The 15139-nt window shown below is 43.5% G+C and overlaps 2 protein-coding genes and 1 long non-coding RNA gene across 7 annotated transcripts; 1 reads left to right on the plus strand and 2 right to left on the minus strand.

Moving 5' to 3' along the window:
* The first annotated feature begins 54 nt into the window (after positions 1-54).
* LOC138128881 (eukaryotic translation initiation factor 4E transporter-like) lies at positions 55-13654 on the plus strand. Of its 5 annotated transcripts, XM_069045102.1 has the most exons (15): positions 55-232; positions 374-572; positions 6384-6546; positions 6600-6696; positions 6748-7153; positions 8701-9146; positions 9196-9505; positions 9560-9681; positions 9739-9954; positions 10008-10131; positions 10216-10434; positions 10999-11271; positions 11331-11804; positions 12191-12446; positions 12538-13654. In XM_069045102.1, the coding sequence occupies exons 2-14, from the start codon at positions 494-496 to the stop codon at positions 12385-12387; spliced, it is 3126 nt and encodes a 1041-aa protein (XP_068901203.1). In that variant the 5' UTR covers positions 55-232; positions 374-493; the 3' UTR covers positions 12388-12446; positions 12538-13654. The 5 variants fall into 5 exon arrangements, with proteins under 5 accessions (XP_068901203.1, XP_068901201.1, XP_068901204.1 ...); XM_069045100.1 differs by having other exon boundaries at positions 55-572; XM_069045098.1 differs by lacking the exons at positions 55-232; positions 374-572 and adding an exon at positions 6136-6325.
* Positions 7323-8633, minus strand: LOC138128892 (peptidylglycine alpha-hydroxylating monooxygenase-like). Its single transcript, XM_069045116.1, has one exon. The coding sequence runs from the start codon at positions 8558-8560 to the stop codon at positions 7559-7561; it is 1002 nt and encodes a 333-aa protein (XP_068901217.1). The 5' UTR covers positions 8561-8633; the 3' UTR covers positions 7323-7558.
* Positions 13655-13773: 119 nt separating the features above from the next.
* LOC138128910 (uncharacterized) lies at positions 13774-14305 on the minus strand. Its single transcript, XR_011158948.1, has 2 exons — positions 14198-14305; positions 13774-14130 (listed from the first exon to the last, which is right to left on the minus strand). It is a non-coding gene; the product is annotated as an uncharacterized lncRNA (long non-coding RNA).
* Between the last annotated feature and the right edge of the window lie 834 nt (positions 14306-15139).

Here is a 15139-nt window from a genome sequence, read left to right on the forward strand (position 1 = left end):
GGCGCTTGCGCACTGAGAGAACGGAGTTTGCCACCAGATGTCGCGGTGGTTTGAAAGGTGAAAGAAAGGCATATGGCGTACGTTTCTATTTTTGCTAAAATCGTGACAAATTAAAGTAAAAAACGGTGTGTGTTGTGAGTAAATAACAATAATAGTTGAAAGATTGTTCATCGTGCATCACACAAATGTCCCGCGTCAGAGTTATCCGGTGATTTTCTGTTTGTTTACGAATGTGCGTATGTTGAGTTTTTGTTGACGAATTATTATAAAAACGGACTGTGATATTAAACTTAGTTGTAACATAATAAAAAATTAGTTTCTTCATTTCATATTCTCAGTAGATTCCTCGACTTATTATTTATTAACTACTTAGGGCCGATCTAGCACATAAGTGATATATAAAGAAACACACAAAGACTGATCGAGTTTGGACGAATTTTTACCAAAGACAGAAAAGACAGTTTGTACATACGAGTTTTACAATTACGCAAGGATGTCCGTCACGGAAGAAGCCTCGGCCGCCGCCAACGCGACCACCGACGCAGCCCCCGGAGACACCCCGACCGCCAACGGTGAGTGCCCCCTTTCCGACCCAGAAATAACAATGCGTTACGCAATGCCCCCGACGCGTTTTTGACGTTTGCAACTGACCATTGTTTCCAACTCCATTGTCAGATAGCGATAACATTTTTTCCTCAAAAAAAAAAGAAACAATTGGGGATTCACAGCGACTGATAATCCTGCCTCGACGTGTCCTACAAGGCCGAATTTTCGTACTCCTCGCTGATAACAACGCCGCCTCCGTATGTCATAGAGAAAATTGCTAATTAGAAGTTGATGGAAGTGCTGGGAAAATTCAATTGAAATCTCACCGTCTCGGGAGGCTTTGATCAGTGACGTAACAACATCATTCCGCCCATCTACGGATTTATTTTGAAAATAATTGCAACGACGTCGCGTGGGAGGGACTTTTCTGTCGATTTCGCGACACCGATGGACAAGATCGGTGTATTTTTAACTCGTCTACAGGGTGACACAACGAACTTGTCGGTTTCCATGCCAGATCGGTCGACCCGGCATTTCAGCCAGGCGGCTCCGCTTGATCTGTTCAAACTCGACGTTGACGGATGATCCGAAACGCTGACGCAATTGTCCGCCTCGTTGTTTACGCGTCAGAGCTAGAGAGTCTCAGTTTTCCAAACACATCGCAAGATTAGATTCGACGAGTTGGGTATTTAATTACAAGATTCGTAACGTGTTGGCAACAATGAATCAAAGAGAAAAAAAACAACGTTCCTCCCTGTCTCGACTCGACCCTTCATTCCTCAAGATGTTGTCAGCAATGTTTTGATGTTATGCGTGTTAATTGGTCGTTTCGCCACCTGTTTCTTAATGTACAGGGTGATTATCGTCGTGAATTTGAAGCGTTCGTGAAGTGGTAATCGACGGACGTTCGAAGTGAATGCCATTTTAGAGGATTATCATGCCTGACAACCTGTCTCGATAATAGATAGAACGTGATTGTATTGTAAATTGCTCTAGATGGAGGTTTAGGGTTTTCGCTGTGGAAATTTTAATGGGACCGACGCATCAACCCCGCCGTTTGAAGCGGATTGAAATGTGGACTCCGCTTTTGTATACGGGGTGGGCGAGAAAGTGTCATTTTCGGTGTCGACTCGAGATAGTGACAATCGACTTGGATACAAAAATTTCGCACGGAAAATTTCTCGTGCGAGGATGAAAATAGAAATTTCACTTTGCAGCTTTCCAACGAGGAAACCGTGAGGTTTTTTTTCAATCTAAAAATAGAAATTGTTTTGACTTTACTTGGAAATCTAGCAGATTTTGACAGCTTCTGTTATGGGCGTATATAGGGTGTTGCATAAAAGCGTTTTTAAAGAAATAAAAATATACAGTATACAGGGTGTTTGATGAAATTGCCGATTATCGTAGTTTTCGTAATTTCCACAGTGCGTAATAAATATTGTCGATTGTTGTGGTCGAAAAAGTATTAACAATTGACAGTGTCGATGGTCAATTATTGTCGAAAACAACTGTAGTTGATCCCAAGAAGCTAAATAGGAAATAGTTTTTGATCGTTCAGAGTGGGGTGATGAAAAACTGGAAAGAAAATGTTCTAATTCTTATGTCATTAAAAACTTAACTCGATGCGTCAAATTCGATTATTTTGAAATTGAAGGACAAACGTCTGATTAACTTGTCAGTTCTTAGTACAAGTTAGTTCTAACGGTGGCGTAAACCGATATTGCAGTATCAATTCTAGAAATGCATATAGATAAGTCAATTAACCGTCTTAGCATATTATAAATGGCAAGATTGGTAATGTATGCATCTCTTGTCCGCTTATATCTAAAGAATTACTGAACAGATTTTGATGGGATCGTCTTCACGTTACCAATCAAGATTTCAATTGAGTTTTTTTACACATTTCGCCAGCGTTGTGATCTCGGTTAAATTTTCTAACAAAGAAATTGACTTCCAAGCGAACTTTCAAAAATGAAATTAATATTAAGGTCAAGATGAAATCGGCCCTGGGGAAAAACGTCCACGACGATTTTTTTTCTTCATTAAAAATTGTTGAAGTCGATTGTCGGAAGGACCTAGCACGATAAGTGATTTTTTTCGAAAATATGTAAATGATAGCAGGTCCTGATTTACACGTTATTTGTTGTGCTTCTCTCAAAAGAGGAAACCTAAATCTAGTGGAAGACCTAGAAGATTCTATCGGGTGTTCATTTAATTTCTCGTCAAAGTTGGCATTGAAGAGTCGATTGTGAACGCACCACGGATTAACTGTTTAAATCTAACCTCACCTTTTTGCGTGGTTTGTGTTTTTATTTTGCAGACACGTTCACAATCGACTCGCAACGCCAACTTTGACGGAAAATTTAAATGAAGACCCGATACTAAATACCGATTACTGAGAATGAGGAAGTGTCAATTCTGGAAATGGCTATAGATGAGTGAATTAGTTGACTGATTCAGATGACTGATTTGCTTTGTTAGATTATTCGAAGGATCTCGTATCGCAATGTCAGTAACGGTGACTCATTCTTATAGGAACCGTTCTCAAACCAAAATCATTTTTGATCTTGATCAAACTTTCCAAGTACATGGACGATTGGCTACTTCATGACAGTTGGTGTTGGTTTAGTCAAGTTAATTCGTATACGAGTATTTTTTGTTTTTCACAGCCGTTCTTGACCATATTTTCTTTTTGAACATATGGTCCGTGTATGTGTGATGGATGTACGAACGACACGTATTCTTAATCGCAGAAAGAAATAGAATTTAGAATGCCTGTATGTTGTTCCCGGAAGGACTGAGAGGGTATCGACTACCTACCTGGAAGGGCCAGCTGTCTCCATTTGGGTTTCTCTAAAGTGAATTAGTAATTCCCAGTGAAATATTGAAGTGGGTTTATACAGGATACGGTACTGCTACAAACTAAAAAAATATATAAATTTAAATTGATCGTATTCTTTGTCCATAATAAGTAGGCAAAAAATGTGACATTTTTGTCAGTTTCACAACGATAAGAACGTACAAAGTGTCTATGAAAGAACGAATATCAAGAGTCGTGTGGAATTCGAATATTCGATTTTTGCCGTTCTGTAGCATAATGTAGAAAAAGAGAGGTTATGTAAGTTCATTAATGACAGGATTTTTATAAAGACTGTTGTAAGATGAAAAGTAATTAGAATATAGAAAAACTGAAGAACAAGCAAAACATTAAGATTCGAACTTACAGCTGACGCTAAGATTTTATAATTTGACATTGGACTGTTGACATAGTTCGATACAATAAAATTATAGAGCCGCACAATTCCACAGGACTGTTGATACACGTTCTTTTATTAACACTTTGAGAGTTGAGTCTTTACTACTTTGCGTTTTGTTTCAAATAAACATTTATAAACAAAAAATCTGTTTTTTAATCCACACACACAAAATTATCACCATTTGTTTCAAATAAACATTTAAAGAAAAATGTTCTGTTTTTTTAATCCACAGACACAAAATTATCCCGTCAAATTACATTCGGACTTTTTTTTCTCCAGATAATTTTCTGTGTTGATCGTCATATTTCTAGGCGACAAGCTTATGTTGGAAACAGAAAATTGTCGGATAAAAAAAGCTGTTGTGTAAATCACAGTCCATAGAAAATGGCGAAACTGATTGAAAATGGTTGGCACATATCGTGACCGGCATAATTTGAATTTGTTAAATATTTTTGCTCAGAACATTTAACAAGTCAATAAATTGTACATTATTATACAAGTTTTATAAGACGCTTGATTGTGTCACGGGTTGGTTGGGGCACGACGAACACAGTGAGGAGTGTCACAGTGCGTCTTGTAATATACTATTTTTTCTACTTTGGTCGCATTAATTTGATAAAAACTCAAAAATCTAATTATGTATGAACTAATCTAGGGACTTTTGTGTGGCATGAGTTATAGTGGCATTTCTGTGAAATTTACGTCAAATGTCGAATGTTTTAATTGTTAACAGCGTGCTATTGCAGCAATACCAACGTAATACGTATTAAAAAAACAAAAACGGTTTTACAAAAAGTTCCTTTTTCTATTTTGCGTTTAGAATAAGTCTGTTCTAGTACCCAAATGACGTCATTTGAGTGCTTTAATAGGTCGTTGGCGTGTTAGAATAGACTAGTAAAATTTACTGTATTGATGTTGGTAGCGTGAAGTGTCAACTGACAGACGTCAAAAAATAAATCTCGCAGAGAACAAAGCTAATTAATAAATAACAATGAACAAAACGTTTAATTTTCATTCTGGGATTTGGACTTCTTCGGCAGTATATTTTCTAACGTCTTTTGTGCAATTTGCCTAATTTGCGGCGGCGTTAGTGATAAACTTTGTTCAGCATTCATTTTCAAACATCAAATGCGAAAATAAAAAAAAATTGACGTTTTGAATTAATTTTTTTCACAGCCGGCTAAAATTATGCCACATAAAAAATGTCACCAACCACCGCGAAATTCCCTACATTTAAAATTTTTATTTTTTATTTATAAAATGGTATAAAGCGGCAAAATAGAAAAAATAGTATAAAAGATTCGTTGCAGAAGGTCCTTCAAGCACTCATTTGTTCCTCAACTCGCCGCTACTCAGCTCGTTTCGGAATTTCAAATTCGTGCTTGAATAGATGCCTTTCTGCAACTTATATTTTAATATAATTATGTACTATTTTTGTTTAACACTGTCAGAATTTGAGAATTTTCTCCTATGTGAACGGATTTTGATAAATGTCACCACTTGTCAAAACGAAACGTCAAGCTAATTTTAAAGATTTTAAGTGATTTGGACTCTTTAAGGGGCTCGTCGAACAAAAAAACGTATTCAACTTGTTCATGTGTCAATTGGGCTTTTTTGGCACTCGTGCCAAAAAAACCCCAATTTACACAAGAACTCGTCAAATAAACTACTATTATGACACTACTTTTAATTTCACAGTTTTGGTCCACGAGTGCCAAAAAGCCCGATTTACACACAAACGAGTTGAATACGTTTTTTTTTTTTTTTTGTTCGACGAGCCCCTTAAAGGCTCCAATCGCTTAAAATCTTTAAAATTAGCATCTTTTCTGCCTTGCAAGACGCCCCTATTATGTAATTAAACTGCTGCGTTTCTGCTTGCCGACAACTTTATTAAAACTATGGCCATTCATTACTTTTTTCTCGTGTTTTTTTCCCTTTCATTTTTATTTTTCTTCAATTAAACTTATGCCAACTTATCGCTTGAATAATTTAATTTAACCGGCCGTATCGCATTGTTTACTGTTTACTCATCTTCATTTTTCCCTTATCGAAACTGATTAACAGTCATGCAACAAAGCTGAACGATTTTTGTTGTCATTAAAAAACACAATGGTCGTTGGCGCGTCTTTACTAGCTTCGTACCGATTGTCAAAAATGTTGCCAACCATGAAAAAGAATAGATCACTGAAAGTAGATCACGTGTCCGATTAATTAGGCAAGATTGCGATTGTCCCCTGGACAATATCCTGTCCCGTCCTCGAGTTCTCGCCATTTTATCATCGACACCTTTTTGCACGGTCGTTTTTCTAGCGCAGTGCTTATCGGTTGATTTTGGTGTCGCCATTGCAGTCGTTCGAAACGAACACTTCCCAGCGAATCGAGTGGAAAAAGTGTTAAGGAAAAATTTCATTGCAGTTTGGTTTGTCGAAAAATGGCGAGAACTAGAGGTCCCAAGAACAAACCGGGACCGAAAGTGTTGGGTGGGGTGGTTCGTAGCACTGTCAGGAAACACGTTTCGTGGAGTACAGTGGTCGTCGTAGGGGCGAAGACCTGTCCTGATTTTGTCTTGTGTTTTTCCAGGGGACGAACAGGGCGGAGTCAGCCTGACCGGCACACCGGAACTCTCCGACCCCGCCATCCTCGCGGTCAACCCGAAGTTCCGCTACGGCAAGGAGGAACTGCTGAAGCTGAGAGACGCCCCCCTGTCCCAGAGGAAGCCCGACTTTTTGGACGTGAACGAAGTGTAAGTTCCTGCACGCACCGAGCCGAGTCGATTTTATCGGGGGGCGGTTTCAGGTCGCCGACGATCTGGGACCCCACCAGGTGGAACTTCGACAGGAAGAAGTCCGACACCCCGACTGAGAACGGCGCGAGAGTCGGCGACGAGCACAGGGTGAGTGTCGCGAGCGCGCGCGCCGCCTCCGCTAACCCGCCGTCCTTGCAGAGACGGCCGGGGGACCCCCGCGAGCGCATCCGCAAGGAGAACGACGGCATCGTCTTGAGTCCCCAGCGCCGCAGCTTCAACTCGGGATGCTGCGTGCCGGGACGCGAGCCCCGCTCCAACGCCAACCGCCCGCACAGCCCCCTCGGCAAGAACGACGCCTCGGCCCATCTGGGAGGCGGCGGCCGAGAGATACCGACCAGCAGGCGCATAGGGAGCGGACGCATCCTGAGGGACTCGTGGGATTTCGGCGAGAAGCAGGAGGCCGGTGCCGATGACTACAACTTCAGGCCGCAACAGAGGAACGACAACGCCGACAGACGGTCGTTCGGGCGGGACTTTGACGTCGGGAGGGACAAGGAGAAGGAGAGGAGGAACGGGAGCAGGTTCAGCGACAGGAGGAGGATCGGTGAGTGCGGGAGGTTTGAATTGTCGGTTGACGTTTGACAGGGGCGGGGAGGTTTGAATTGTCGGTTGACGTTTAGGTGGCGCTGCGGTCGGCTTGCTGTCAACTCGTCAAAATCATTCCAAGTTTTTGCAAATACGATACTATTTATCCGTAAATCAAAGTAAACAGACTGAATCGTTTGATTTATTTGCTTTTGAAGAGTAATAAAGGTCCAAGGAAAACAGAGGTATTTCATTAAAAAAAAAAGACCACAAGGGCTTGTCAGTTGTTGAGTAAATTAATTATTAATTCATAACGAACGGAAATTAACGTTTTCCCGATTCAAAAAGTAATTAAGTAAAACAAACAGATTTGGTTTTTCGTTTGATAAAAAACAACCGTCACAAATGAACTATTTTTATTAACTCAGTCCCCGATCGATGCTACCTCATCGGGAATGTTATTTAAATGGTTCAGTTTGTTGCGCCAATAGAAATGAGGTGGTCCTCGAGATATGCAAAATTTCACGTCGAGCGGTTTAGTTCTTTCTACGTAATACATCAGGTAAAAATTGCACATTTCGTTCTCGTGATCGGGACCCACGATGGTACTGTCCGTTTTGTTGGTACTGTCCATGGTACATCTTGCTGCAAGTCGGTCTTTGTACCTTATCGAGTTTTCATCTAGAACTGGACGAAACGCTTGAGGGGTGCGTGGATCTTGTCTTCCTAAAAGTGTCCACCGGTCCGTACCAGAATCATCCCTTCGAATGACATAGCCAGAGACGTCTTTACCCAAGTGGTGGGTGTGGACCCTGTAGGCGAAGGGATGAATTGTTTTATTTTCCTTGATCTGACACAAAATTTCCATGCGCGTGACGGTACGGGGTGGTATGGTACCCTCGGACGCCAGTAACAACACTCCAGCCAGTTTATTTCGTGGTCTCTCTGTGTATACGACGTTCAAACCGGAAGTGTCGTTTTTGTTGGTTTCCGAGTAGTGAATTTGGAGTACCAAGTAGTGGATTCTGGTACCTTTGCCTATTTGGAAACCGACGTTTTTGGGTAATTTTAAAGGTTCAGCGTTGGGAGTCCAGGCGTAGATTATGGTGGGAACTTCGGTACAAGGATTGGCGTTTGTCTCTTTGGAGTCGAACTCGGAAGTGGTTCTGCCGCAGACCCAATGGGTTAGGGTTTTTTGAGGTTTTGAACACCCGACAACGACCATGTGATGTAGATTTGCAGTGGCGTCAGGTTCAAAACCTGTAACGTATAATGTTTTGCGAGGAGTGAGTTTTAGGGTTTTGCAAAGGTATGAATTTTGATCGTCGAGGTGAACGTGCGGCATGAACAACGGGAGTTTTTTCGCTTGGGCCAAACAGGATGCGTGGGCGACAAATAAAGTTGTGATCACAGCCAGAGTCAGCATTTTTTTCTACAAGAGTTTAGTTGAAATTGTTGGCAGACGACATTTTCCATTATGAAGTTCGCGACTGTCATGTTTTGACATTTGACAGACGGACGTGGCTTTGTTTTTTTTTTATAAAATTTGATTTTATTTTGTGGCAGGTGAGAGTCGCGATGAGGAGCCCGAGTGGTTCTCGGGGGGCCCGTCGTCGCAAAACGACACCATCGAACTGCGAGGCTTCGAGGAGTCGGAGCGTCTGGGCAAGAAGAAGATGTCTCCGTCGCAGGCGAAACGGGCCCGCGACTGGTTCAGGAAGAAGACTGAGGTGGCGAGCGTGACCGAGGAGAAGGACGAGATCAGCATCGAAGGCGGTCCCGGTGGCAGATCGACACCGACCCCGCAGGCAGGAAACGGGACCGCAGAGAGCGACCAGAGTTCGACGGCACAAGCGTCGATCAGCTCGTCGAACAATTCGGAGGCGGCGAGCGGCGGTGACGGCGACGGCAAAGGCAAACAGAACCCGGAGAAGAGCCTCAACGATCAGTCGTACATTTTTGAAGATATCCTGAAGTCGGACACGATCCCCGGCTTGCCGGGGTTGCTCACGGTGAGTGGTCGGAAAGGCTGTTTTTCGCGTCGTGATCGACCGGTTGCAGAACGGCGTGGGGGGCGACGGCGACACCAACGCCAAGTCGCGCTTCAGCAAGTGGTTCTCGGCCGAGACCAACAACACCTCGGACAGTCGGCGCTCTTCCGTCCAAGACGAGACCATCATCAAGAGTCTCTTGAAGGATCTGAACGAACCGAGCGTGTCGATTCCGGGCGACTCGAACTCGTACTTCGCTCCGATCTCGCCCGCCGCCAACACGGGGACCAGTCTGGGGGCGGCGGGCGGCGGTTCCAAGTCGATCAACATCATGGAGATGCTGCAGAGGGGCAAGCAGAACGAGTCGGCGATGAAGTCGCGTAAGTTGTCGACGGTCGAGAGCGACGCCGAGATCGACCGGTGAGTTTTTGCAGAGGTTTCCGGCCGCATCATGAACCTGAACGAGCTGGAGGCCAAGATGAGACAGAACTCCGAGCCCCAGATGCACAAACACGCTCAAAAGTCCGAAGAGGACATGACGGCGTTCAACCGATTGGTGAGTGCGACACGGTACCCAGGCAGGAGGAGGTTATTGACGAGGGATTTTGCGCAGCTGGCCCACATCTCCAGCGGTCACAACGCCACGGCGAACGGCCCCATGGCCAAGAGCCAGCCGATGAGTCTGATGGAGATGCTGTCGCATTCCCAGCAGCAGGACGAGGTGCACGCCCGAATGGCCCAGCTCCTGGGACCGGCCAGTCCCGGCGCTTCACCCCACGATATCGCCTCGCGGCTGCAGCAGAGCCAGCAGCAGCACAAGCAACAACAGGTGAGGGATGCCGTCTTCTCGGCAGGACGCGCCTGTGAACGGACGTGTTGCAGGTGGAGATGCTGACCAAGCTGATGAACGCCGGGATGCAAGTCAGGGCGTCGCCCCTTCCCGAGATGGGACTGCAACAGAGTCGCGAACTGCTCAATCGGCCGGAAGCTCAAGCCATCCTCCAAGGTGAGTGCGTCTCGTTGGCAGACGGACGTCTCGCGTTCGTTTTTCTTTTTGTTTTGGTTCTTTTTGAAATGCCACTTTCGAAAGGTCTGAAAGTCGGCGACATCACGCCCCAACATTTGTACCAGCAACTGGCCAATCCGGCTCTGCAGCCCCGCCACCGCGAGATGCTCGTCACCATATTGAAATTACAGGGTGGGGGCGTGGGACCAAGTCCGAGGGTACTGAGTCCCGTCGCCCCGCATCCGATGTTCCAACAGCAACCGCAACAGCAACAGTTGCGCGTTTCGCCCCTGCCGCCGAACGGTGAGTCCGTAAGAGACACGCGCCGACAGCCTCCGAGTGTCTCATTCATCTGTTGGTTGCTTTACGCTTTGTTTATGTATTTATTTTTCGATAGTGTCGTGTTTCGTTTTATTTTGTCGTAGTGCTTTCTAGGTTTCTCTCCCGCAATATAATCCTCATTGGTAGCTTGGCCTAGTACGCTTTTGTGACGTGCCGCGCGGTCAAAATATAGTTATCAGGTGATTTTTTTTTGGCCACGCTGTGTACGATGTGTGCAGGTGTGATCGACGAAATTCCGCCGCAAATCTTCTGGACGCGGTCTTTCGTCGACACCCAGTATATTAAATCCACCACATTTTCGACCAATCACGTCCACTCTTACAATTATACCCTGTTATTGTTACATGCAGCATACTGTGTGTCTCCAATAATGGCCACAAGTCCAAACACCCTCACTGTACCCGGTGAGTCATTTCGATTCTTTCACCCATCATTCACTGGCACACTTAAAAATTTCCATCGATCACCGCCGGACGACCAAAATGGCGACCATAGAAACTGACACGTTGCGATTTTGTTTTCTAGCCCTGCACCAGCGCATCCCGTCGCCCCGCGAGCTCCAAGTGCACACTCAGAACATCCTGCAGAGGGCGCTCATTAAGAAGAAGCTGGAAGAGCAACAGGAGAACTACCGCAAGAAACAGGAGATGCAACAGCGAGGCCAAAGTCCCAGCAACAACAACAATAATAACAACAACAACAACGCCCAACAGCCGACCAAGAGCGTGTCGTCGCCGACCCCGCTGGCTTTCACTCCGACCTCAGTATTAAGAAAGATGACGGCCGAGAAGGACGAAGGTCGGTACCAATTAGTCGATTTCGTTTCGGGTTCGTGGAGTGGATCGGTTTTTTGGTAGGTGGCAAAGACGTGAGCAAGCTGGTGGAGGGCGGCAAGTTGAGCCAAGGTCGCGCCGTCACCGGCATGCGTCCGCAGACACAGCAGCAGACGCAACAGCCGCAACAGTGGGCGCCGTACCAGATGAACGTTAAGCAGGCTGGACGTCCCATCGTCAAGGCCAACAGTTTCCAACCGCAACAGCAACAAGAGCAGTTCTTCACGCAGCAACAGCAGCAGAAATTTCTCAGCCAGCTGCAACAGCAGCAGCAGAGAAAGCCGCCCTATCACGGTCACGGTTCGATGCCAGGTCATCATCCACAATATCCCAACGCTAATAATCAACAGTTCTCCCAGCTGACGCAACAGCAGCTGAGGGCGCAGCATCAACAGCACGCCAGGCCGTCGAACGTCCAACAACAGGGACAGCAACAGCAGACGTACGGGAACCAGCAAGGAAGCGGATCTTGGCAACAGTACCTTAATCCACAGCAAAGTGAGTACGAAGCGGAGGCGGACGTCGTCCTAGAGTCGGAAAAGGGAAAAAGTGATTTTTGAGGTTAGGTTTTCGAGTAGAAAATTTACGAGTAGGCTACGAGATGTCAAGTTGGCACCATCGATTTGCTGTCATTTCGAACTGTCAAATTGTGAACGGTGGGTTCAAGGAATTCAGCGAAAGAAAATGAGCCCCAGTTTTTTAGGGGTGAGTTACGGTTAGAACCCGGCTGGAGTCGTGCGTCGTGGGGTGAGCACCAACACAATTTGTGGTGTATTTGATAATTGACGCGTTTCGCCCGATCTAACCTCAAAAAAATGTTGACGCTGCTTTTTCTCTCAATGTCCGTAATTTTTTGTCGGTTCTCAAATGCCGTTTCTGTGCAGGCAGGGGTCAGGTGGGTCGAGGGGGCTTGAACGACGGCGACCTGTCACCGACCAGCAACCAGTTGACGCGTTGGTTCTCGCCGGACCTGTTGGAGAGGGCCAGGGTGGGCGAGCTCCCTAGCACGGCCGGTCTATCCCAGCACCTTCTCAGCCTGGAGGAGATCGAAAGACTTACAGCCCCACCTGTCCATAACTAATTTTTCATACTCAGTACCTGGCCTGTTCGACTCGTTCTATATTTTTGTGGCAACCAGCGGTGAGTTTTGCGTTAGTTCAAACATATAAAAAAATACATAATCATTTCAAATAAATTCGATAAAATCATTGCGTTTTTCTTGTCGTTTCAGGTTCGTTATTATTAAGCAAAACATTAAAAAAATTCTATGTCAACGAAAAGGACTCTATAACATAAACAGTTTAGTGATGATGGCAAAATTATATTTGAAACAAACAAAAAAAAAAAAATTAATTGTCGTAGATGACGTGTCAAATTTATCTTTCGTTTATTTTGGTTTTCTCGATATACTCACGACTCAATCAAGTTGCGACAAATTCGATGTGTTGAAAATGTAATTTTTGTAAATAGTCCTGAATTTAAAAAAATGATCCAATTGTGATAGTCGTAGTAAGTCGGTCGGGTTTGTTGCAAAGCGAAGCGGTCGCAGTACATTAAAAACAATGGTCGATAAAGCTCCCCTAGATGTGTCTGTACGTGTATAAATATCAGCAATGAATTTTTTTTTCTCCGTCTTGAGTTCGATTTCTGTGTTTAGGTGGGATTTACGGAAAGAGTCGCTTTGTTTTATTATTTCGTAGTGAAAGGTTTCAGTTGCTGTTTGATGTTTTTCTCATAGGATTTTTCGTTTGATTTTGGTGTTTTAAGTCGGAGCTTTTGACACCATTCGCTGTTTAAAAAAATATATTATACATAATATATACACATTATAAACGTACAATGTAAGAACATACTGTACTACTGTTAATTAAGTATATATAAGGAACTGATGATGATGATGTTTTTAATTTGTGTTCTGAAATTTTTTTTTTGTTATCACATTATTGTAGAGGCGCGATTGCTGGCGCCGTTTTAACCATCGTTTTGTGACAACTGTCAGAATTGATAAGCAACGTCGGAAACAAGAAAAAATGCATTTCCCACACGAAAAAATGTGTTATCTCTATTGAAAGAAAAAAACAAACAAACAAAAGAAACAAACATTCCGTTCGCGTGTTTATTTATTTGTACTCATGATCATTTCGATGAGCTTTCTGTGTATGTCATTGGAGAAAAATTCGAAAAATGTGTTCTCGACTAAATTGCAACAGACTCATTTTCGTCCGTTCATTTACTCTTACTTTTGTCTCTCTCAAAGCTTGCATGAATTTAATTTTTTAAAAGTGAATCAAATGTCATGTACATTATCGACATAATTTTGTTTTCTGATCAATAAAAAAAACAATAAATACGAGTTTTATTCGAACCAGTCTCCCTGGACTCCCAAAATCCTTTCAGAATTTCGCAGGTAGTGGATCTCCGAAATGAGCACCGTCTTAAAATTCACAGGTAAGTGTAATAAACGCCATTTTTGTTTCATTTCTTTATTTAAAACATTTTCAAGTACATTATAATTCATACAACGTACAGTAACGTAACCAAACTGAAAAAAAATATGTACGGTCAACGTGTAGGAGTGTGTAGGGTATTCGGTTGGAAATCGACAGTTGTCATTGTCATATTACTGTAATACAGAGTGGACTTTGTTATCTACAGAATTGTTTCCAAAAACTCCCAATGTTAGCTGTGATCACCTGGTAAATATTTTGTCAGAGTTCTCTTGATAACACAATTCGGCGAATGGGCACGTTATTCCAATGTAATAAATGCTCAAGTATGTAATTCGTCAGAAATATCTATTTTTGTCAACAGTAAATTATCTTGCCTGAATGCTGTCCCAAGTATAGTTGGGATTTCAAATATCTATTTTTGTCAACAGTAAATTATCTTGCCTGAATGCTGTCCCAAGTATAGTTGGGATTTCAATTTTCGTTTTTATGGTAGGGACCATCGTGCAAACGTTAAAAGATTCGAACAGTACCACAAACCATTAGGCTGTGTAAAGCTGCACCCCTGCTAACAGATGACCTATATAATTTATTCCAGCCCAGTACTTAGGTATTGTTGGAGTATTTACCGTTTACGCCATGGTTCCTGCCATAAAACCGAAGTCCCAAAGTACTATACCTGCCTTAATTATTTCCTGGAAGGACTTGGAAGCTAAACAGACGGGACGAGGGTCGAGTGGTCCTGTACAAAATAAAAACTACAATTCACAGTCTTGTTTTTGAATTTGGGCTAGAGATCAGTTCGTTTTTAATATATCGGCCATTTCTGCTGAACTTTCGGCGGCTCAGGTTTCATTTTGTCTACGTCTAACAGCTCCGATTTTTTTAAAATTCTGTCACCTTCCCAATAAATGCTTTCCAAGCAAATAGTGCCCTGAGGCAAAGGGCGATTTCTTGATTTCCCATACCTGAAAGAATTGACAGCTTACACTCTTCACTTGGAAAAAGCAATAAAAAATCACAGCTGTGACCAGTTAGAGGCCACAAATAACTGCAAAAGGACCACCTGTACCCCAAAAGAATAAATTCAATGCGACAGAATTAACGATTTTCTCGTTACGTCGCAATTCAGTCAGAAATTCCATTCCTACAGAAGACAAACTAGAACGGTGTCACTTTATTTGTGTGTTTGTTATTTTGGAAGGTAGTTCGGTCACAGGAATGTGGTTTATGTGGACGAAATCTCATGGGGGCCATCTTTTCCCGAAGCGTCCAGTACGGTCCTGTCCATTTACGTCATCTGTCATTGTTCGTATTCTGTCAAAACGGGGTCAAAGTTCTGGTAACAAATTCGGTAATTCTAGTCCTCGACCATCATCTGGCGAA

This window comes from Tenebrio molitor, chromosome 4 (genome assembly GCF_963966145.1).
Source record: "Tenebrio molitor chromosome 4, icTenMoli1.1, whole genome shotgun sequence".
NCBI lineage: Eukaryota > Metazoa > Arthropoda > Insecta > Coleoptera > Tenebrionidae > Tenebrio > Tenebrio molitor.